Source organism: Aquarana catesbeiana, linkage group LG13 (genome assembly GCF_042186555.1).
Source record: "Aquarana catesbeiana isolate 2022-GZ linkage group LG13, ASM4218655v1, whole genome shotgun sequence".
NCBI classification, from domain to species: Eukaryota; Metazoa; Chordata; class Amphibia; order Anura; family Ranidae; genus Aquarana; species Aquarana catesbeiana.
In genome coordinates this window covers 219,015,714-219,024,182 of record NC_133336.1, presented here as the reverse complement: position 1 = coordinate 219,024,182, position 8,469 = coordinate 219,015,714, and the positions used below count along the sequence as shown (strand labels likewise).

The following is an 8,469-nucleotide window of genomic DNA, read 5'->3' as shown; positions in this document are numbered from 1 at the left end:
CCTTTCTGAACCCCATATGCCCCTCCTCCCCTTTCTGCACCCCTTATGCCCCTCCTCTCCCTTTCTGCACCCTGTATGCCCCTCCTCCCCCTTTCTGCACCCAGTATGCCCCTCCTTCTTCTTTCTGCACCATGTATGCCCCTCCTCCCCCTTTCTGCACCCCGTATGCCCCTCCCCCCTTTCTGCACTCCTTATGCCCCTCCTTCCCCTTTCTGCACCCTGTATGCCCCTCCTCCCCCTTTCTGCACCCCTTATGCCCCTCCTCCCCCTTTCTGCACCCCTTATGCCCCTCCTCCCCCCTTTCTGCTCTCTGTATGTTTTGGAGGGCGAGGTTCTGGCACATGGCGCCATATGCGAGGAAATGACAGACACATACTCAGGATATTTGACATCCCCCTTATTTCTCATTTACAATCAGCTTCAGGTAACAATCAGTTTTGTACAAGAATTTGCGCAGGGATGGGGGTGCAATCCTTGGAACCCCGATATATAAATACAAGTATAAAATATATACATTTTACATAAATACAATTTCGTGGCTGCCAACGTCTCCATAGAAAACAAGCTAAAACTTTATTTACAGAATTATGAAAAGGATATAGTTTAGTCCATCAAAATGGGGCCCCAGAGGGACTTAATCCGCACAGATAGTATAGATGGTGATGATGTGCCGTCTCCCATAGCAACCAGAAGTGGGAGTATTAAAGATGAGCGACAGTTAACCCTTTTATCACCCCTCTATCTTGCTGCATTTCAGGGTCAATGATGGGCCAGCAGGTAGAAGATCTGAGCCCCCCCCCCCCCCCAGCCCCTTTTTACGATCTGTTCTCTATGAAGGCCAGTTCCTCTTCTGAGCAGCACTCATCTGTCCCGTCTTTACTTTCTTTGGGGTGTGACCCTGGCAAATACGATATTCTGTGCTCGGGGAAGGAACACTGCCTACAGAGGCTTCTTATTGGACAGAATACATTACACAGAACAAATATTATTAATACGATTCTCCAGGAAGGGGTTCAAGTTTCCACCTACTTACAGAGGGGACCTTTCAGTGATTTACAAGCCTTAGCTCATTAACTTCTACAAGAGAAGGTTGCATGTGGTCTCTGAGTCCTTCTCTAAGAGAACACCATGACACCATGTTCAGCTGGGTGAGAACCTATGGCACCACCATTTCTAACAACCATGGCCAAGAAGGGCTCAGATGGCCTTCACATTACCCATATGTGTTAAAGTGTAAATCTAGACTGTATGTGGAAGGGTTAGCACCTCAGTCAGCTTCATTTTACTGTCTGTCTCCCCATCGAGGAGAAATAAACTCACTACCTGTCTCTTCCAGTGAGGGGGAATCTAACATTCTCATCAGAACAGCATTAGAGGGGAAATCTTCCAATGTTCTGGTGCCAACTGTGGGGGGTGGGCTTTTCACCCATTTTGGGAGATTTACATTTTGATGGGGTCACAAACAGTAATAAATAATCGATAGAGGCTCTAACCCTTCCTACACTCTTCACAACAAAATTAAGTTCTGTCTGGTCCCCTCTGTGATATTTGCCTAGGGAGCCACTTCATTGTGTGGAAGAGGCTCCCCTGAGACCCACTGCTAGAGTCAAGACCAGAGGTCCATGTCATGGTGAACATCAGAGGTCCATGTCATGGTGAACATCAGAGGTCCATGTCATGGTGAACATCAGAGGTCCATGTCATGGTGAACATCAGAGGTCCATGTCATGGTGAACATCAGAGGTCCATATCATATTATACATCAGAGGTCCATGTCAAGGGGAGGCTCCCATTTGGCAGTATGTTCAGCCTATGGCTTGAGCTGGCAGGCACAAGGTGAGATATCCTGCAGACAGGTATTAAAGGGTCCACAGACTGAAGGCTAAGAGTGGAGAGGCTGCATTGTCATTATCTGGGTTCACACCCCGTTCTGTGTTGTACAAGATCTGAAAAAATCCAGACATGCCGGAGTGTCCCAGTCTGTCCCAGTGTGGTCACGTCCATTATAAAGGCATATAATCTCCATCACACCAGCAATGTAACCAGAATAATACTGACTGCAGTCCAGGGCTTCATTTAGTAGAACAATAAAGGCCACTGTAGCTTCAATGTTATCAGTAACAATACAAGTAGATGGCGGCACTATGAGGATCATCAGTGTGGAAGGAGTAAGGGTGTCTTCAGTTTATTGTTATGGTTCCATGTCCTTATCCCATACAGTCTGGGTGCTCCAGTTATACCAGGTGCCCTATCCCATTGATGTTCAGCCTGGGTGGTCCATTTATATAATCCGGTTATACTGGGTGCCTCATATCATTTATGCTCAGCGTGGGTGGTCCAGTTGTATCAGTTGCCCCATACCATTGATTTTCAGTCTGGGTGGTCCATTTATATGGTCCAGTTATAGCGCGTGCCCCATACCATTAATGCTCAGTGTGGGGGATCCAGTTATATCAGTTACCTCATGTCATTGATGTTCAGTCTGGAAGGCCCAGTTATACCAGGTGCCCTCTGCCATTGATGTAGATCCCATTGGTGCTTGGCTTGGCACGTAAGGTCCCATTCTCCTGATAGAAATGCATCATTCCCTGTTTGATGAAGGGCTGGTTTTCTATGACCTCAGTGCTGCCTCGCTCACTCTGCTCCAGTTCTTTCCCATCCATCTCCTCCTCCTGCTCGACCCCGATCTCCTCCTTTCCCTCCTCATCTGGGACTGTGGAAAGGAGCTCTGTCTGGGTCTCTGTCTCCCGCACAGTGGTCAAGGTGGAGTAACTGCGTCGGTCCATTTCTTCTCCCTGCCAGAAGACAGAAATGGGGCTCAGTGTGCAGAAGAGGAAAATAACAATTAGGATAAAGAACCTTCCTTCTCTCAGCTCTCATGTCAAAGAATACGGGATTTATAGACTTTCTACCAGTGAGATTTCCGGATACCTATAGGTGGAGTCCAGCAATCAATCTAAAAGCTGAACATTTCCAATCACCCTGACAGTTGTCCCCTATAGTCCATACAGTCATCCCCATAGTCCATACAGTCACCCCCTATAGTCCATACAGTCACCCCCTATAGTCCATACAGTCGTCCCCTATAGTCCATACAGTCGTCCCCTATAGTCCATACATCCGTCCCCTATAGTCCATACATCCGTCCCCTATAGTCCATACAGTCACCCCCTATAGTCCATACAGTCACCCCCTATACTCCATACAGTCACCCTCTATAGTTCATACAGTCACTCCCTATACTCCATACAGTCACCCCCATAGTCCATACAGTCACCCCCTATAGTCCATACCGTCATCCCCTATACTCCATACAGTCATCCCCTATACTCCATACAGTCATCCCCTATACTCCATACAGTCACCCCCTATACTCCATACAGTCACCCCCTATACTCCATACAGTCACCCCCTATACTCCATACAGTCACCCCCTATACTCCATACAGTCACCCCCTATACTCCATACAGTCACCCCCTATAGTCCATACAGTCACCCCCTATAGTCCATACAGTCACCCCCTATACTCCATACAGTCACCCCCTATACTCCATACAGTCACCCCCTATAGTCCATACAGTCATCCCCTATAGTCCATACAGTCACCCCCTATAGTCCATACAGTCACTCCCAATAGTCCATACAGTCACCCCCTATAGTCCATACAGTCACCCCCTATACTCCATACAGTCACCCCCTATACTCCATACAGTCACCTCCTATAGTCCATACAGTCATCCCCATAGTCCATACAGTCACCCCCTATACTCCATACAGTCACCCCCTATAGTCCATACAGTCACCCCCTATAGTCCATACAGTCACTCCCAATAGTCCATACAGTCACCCCCTATACTCCATACAGTCACCCCCTATACTCCATACAGTCACCCCCTATACTCCATACAGTCACCCCCTATACTCCATACAGTCACCCCCTATAGTCCGTACAGTCACCCCCTATACTCCATACAGTCACCCCCTATAGTCCATACAGTCACCCCCTATACTCTATACAGTCACCCCCTATAGTCCATACAGTCACCCCCTATACTCCATACAGTCACCCTCTATAGTTCATACAGTCACCCCCTATAGTCCATACAGTCACTCCCAATAGTCCATACAGTCACCCCCTATACTCCATACAGTCACCCCCTATACTCCATACAGTCACCCCCTATAGTCCGTACAGTCACCCCCTATACTCCATACAGTCACCCCCTATACTCCATACAGTCACCCCCTATACTCCATACAGTCACCCCCTATAGTCCGTACAGTCACCCCCTATACTCCATACAGTCACCCCCTATACTCCATACAGTCACCCCCTATACTCCATACAGTCACCCCCTATAGTCCGTACAGTCACCCCCTATACTCCATACAGTCATCCCCTATAGTCCATACAGTCACCCCCTATAGTCTATACAATGTGTGTATTATGGTCATTATGTCCCCGGTAAGGTTTGGTTGTTTTGGGAATAAATCGGAGGATTTGTATTTCTGTTGTGATGTAATTTGATATCTGCTTTGTGTCCACCAGGGGGAGACATTCCATCAGAATCCTTACCATGATGGAGCTGATACTGGGGTCCCTCAGACTGTCGGGGTGATTCCTCATATAATGACTTTCCTCCAACTGGAAGACAAGAAAAACGGAGCGTTATATACTGATTATTATATCCTGAGCGTTATATCCCGATTATTATATCCTGACCGTTATATCCCGATTATTATATCCTGACCGTTATATCCTGATTATTATATCCTGACCGTTATATCCCGATTATTATATCCTGACCGTTATATCCTGATTATTATATCCTGAGCGTTATATCCCGATTATTATATCCTGACCGTTATATCCCGATTATTATATCCTGACCGTTATATCCTGATTATTATATCCTGACCGTTATATCCTGACCGTTATATCCTGACCGTTATATCCCGATTATTATATCCTGACCGTTATATCCTGACCGTTATATCCTGATTATTATATCCTGAGCGTTATATCCCGATTATTATATCCTGAGCGTTATATCCCGATTATTATATCCTGACCGTTATATCCTGACCGTTATATCCTGATTATTATATCCTGACCGTTATATCCTGATTATTATATCCTGACCGTTATATCCCGATTATTATATCCTGACCGTTATATCCCGATTATTATATCCTGACCGTTATATCCCGATTATTATATCCTGACCGTTATATCCCGATTATTATATCCTGACCGTTATATCCCGATTATTATATCCTGACCGTTATATCCCGATTATTATATCCGGAGCGTTATATCCCGATTATTATATCCGGAGCGTTATATCCCGATTATTATATCCGGAGCGTTATATCCCGATTATTATATCCTGACCGTTATATCCTGATTATTATATCCTGACCGTTATATCCTGACCGTTATATCCTGATTATTATATCCTGACCGTTATATCCTGACCGTTATATCCCGATTATTATATCCTGAGCGTTATATCCCGATTATTATATCCTGAGCGTTATATCCCGATTATTATATCCTGAGCGTTATATCCCGATTATTATATCCTGAGCGTTATATCCCGATTATTATATCCTGACCGTTATATCCCGATTATTATATCCTGACCGTTATATCCTGACCGTTATATCCTGATTATTATATCCTGAGCATTATATCCTGACCGTTATATCCTGATTATTATATCCTGACCGTTATATCCCGATTATTATATCCTGACCGTTATATCCTGATTATTATATCCTGACCGTTATATCCCGATTATTATATCCTGACCGTTATATCCCGATTATTATATCCTGACCGTTATATCCTGACCGTTATATCCTGATTATTATATCCTGAGCGTTATATCCCGATTATTATATCCTGATTATTATATCCTGACCGTTATATCCCGATTATTATATCCTGACCGTTATATCCTGAGCGTTATATCCTGATTATTATATCCTGAGCGTTATATCCCGATTATTATATCCGGAGCGTTATATCCCGATTATTATATCCTGACCGTTATATCCTGATTATTATATCCTGAGCGTTATATCCCGATTATTATATCCGGAGCGTTATATCCCGATTATTATATCCGGAGCATTATATCCCGATTATTATATCCTGACCGTTATATCCTGATTATTATATCCTGAGCGTTATATCCCGATTATTATATCCGGAGCGTTATATCCCGATTATTATATCCGGAGCGTTATATCCTGATTATTATATCCTGACCGTTATATCCTGATTATTATATCCCGACCGTTATATCCGGATTATTATATCCTGACCATTATATCCGGATTATTATATCCTGACCGTTATATCCGGATTATTATATCCTGACCGTTATATCCGGATTATTATATCCTGACCGTTATATCCGGATTATTATATCCTGACCGTTATATCCTGATTATTATATCCTGACCGTTATATCCCGATTATTATATCCTGACCGTTATATCCCGACCGTTATATCCCAATAATTATATCCTGACCGTTATATCCTGACCGTTATATCCCGATTATTATATCCCGACCGTTATATCCCGATTATTATATCCCGACCGTTATATCCCGATTATTATATCCCGACCGTTATATCCCGATTATTATATCCTGACCTTTATATCCCGACCGTTATATCCCGATTATTATATCCTGACCGTTATATCCTGACCGTTATATCCTGACCGTTATATCCTGACCGTTATATCCCGATTGTTATATCCCGACCGTTATATCCCGATTATTATATCCTGACCGTTATATCCTGATTGTTATATCCTGACCGTTATATCCTGACCGTTATATCCTGACCGTTATATCCCGACCGTTATATCCCGATTATTATATCCTGACCGTTATATCCTGACCGTTATATCCTGACCGTTATATCCCGATTATTATATCCCGACCGTTATATCCCGATTATTATATCCTGACCGTTATATCCTGATTATTATATCCCGACCGTTATATCCTGACCGTTATATCCTGACCGTTATATCCCAATAATTATATCCTGACCGTTATATCCTGACCGTTATATCCCGATTATTATATCCCGACCGTTATATCCCGATTATTATATCCTGACCGTTATATCCTGATTGTTATATCCTGACCGTTATATCCTGACCGTTATATCCCGATTATTATATCCTGACCGTTATATCCTGACCGTTATATCCTGACCGTTATATCCTGATTATTATATCCTGACCGTTATATCCTGACCGTTATATCCTGACCGTTATATCCCGATTATTATATCCTGACCGTTATATCCCGATTATTATATCCTGACCATTATATCCCGATTATTATATCCTGACCGTTATATCCTGACCGTTATATCCCAATAATTATATCCTGACCGTTATATCCCGATTATTATATCCCGACTGTTATATCCCGATTATTATATCCTGACCGTTATATCCTGATTATTATATCCCGACCGTTATATCCTGACCGTTATATCCTGACCGTTATATCCTGACCGTTATATCCCAATAATTATATCCTGACCGTTATATCCTGACCGTTATATCCCGATTATTATATCCCGACCGTTATATCCCGATTATTATATCCTGACCGTTATATCCTGATTGTTATATCCTGACCGTTATATCCTGACCGTTATATCCCGATTATTATATCCTGACCGTTATATCCTGACCGTTATATCCTGACCGTTATATCCTGACCGTTATATCCTGATTATTATATCCTGACCGTTATATCCTGACCGTTATATCCTGACCGTTATATCCCGATTATTATATCCTGACCGTTATATCCCGATTATTATATCCTGACCATTATATCCCGATTATTATATCCTGACCGTTATATCCTGACCGTTATATCCCAATAATTATATCCTGACCGTTATATCCCGATTATTAAATCCCGACCGTTATATCCCGATTATTATATCCTGACCGTTATATCCCGATTATTATATCCTGACCGTTATATCCCGATTATTATATCCTGACCTTTATATCCTGACCGTTATATCCTGATTATTATATCCTGACCGTTATATCCTGATTATTATATCCCGACCGTTATATCCCGATTATTATATCCTGACCTTTATATCCTGACCGTTATATCCTGACCGTTATATCCCGATTATTATATCCTGACCGTTATATCCTGACCGTTATATCCTGACTGTTATATCCGGATTATTATATCCTGACCGTTATATCCTGACCTTTATATCCTGACCGTTATATCCTGACCTTTATATCCTGACTGTTATATCCCGATTATTATATCCTGACCGTTATATCCGGACCATTATATCCTGACTGTTATATCCGGATTATTATATCCTGACCGTTATATCCTGACCGTTATACCCCGACCGTTATATCCCGACCGTTATATCCCGACCGTTATA

General features: G+C 42.8%; 1 protein-coding gene across 1 annotated transcript in view; it reads right to left on the bottom strand.

The window, feature by feature from the left end:
- Window positions 1-382: 382 nt before the first annotated feature.
- The window catches only part of NECTIN4 (nectin cell adhesion molecule 4), a 123,646-nt gene continuing 115,559 nt past the window's right edge, over window positions 383-8,469 (bottom strand). The window contains exons 8-9 of the mRNA XM_073608874.1: window positions 4,578-4,646; window positions 383-2,795 (exon numbers count right to left, since the gene is read on the bottom strand). Of these exons, the coding sequence (XP_073464975.1) occupies window positions 2,496-2,795; window positions 4,578-4,646 (369 nt within the window). The 3' untranslated portion in view covers window positions 383-2,495. The remainder of the gene's footprint in view (window positions 2,796-4,577; window positions 4,647-8,469) is intronic.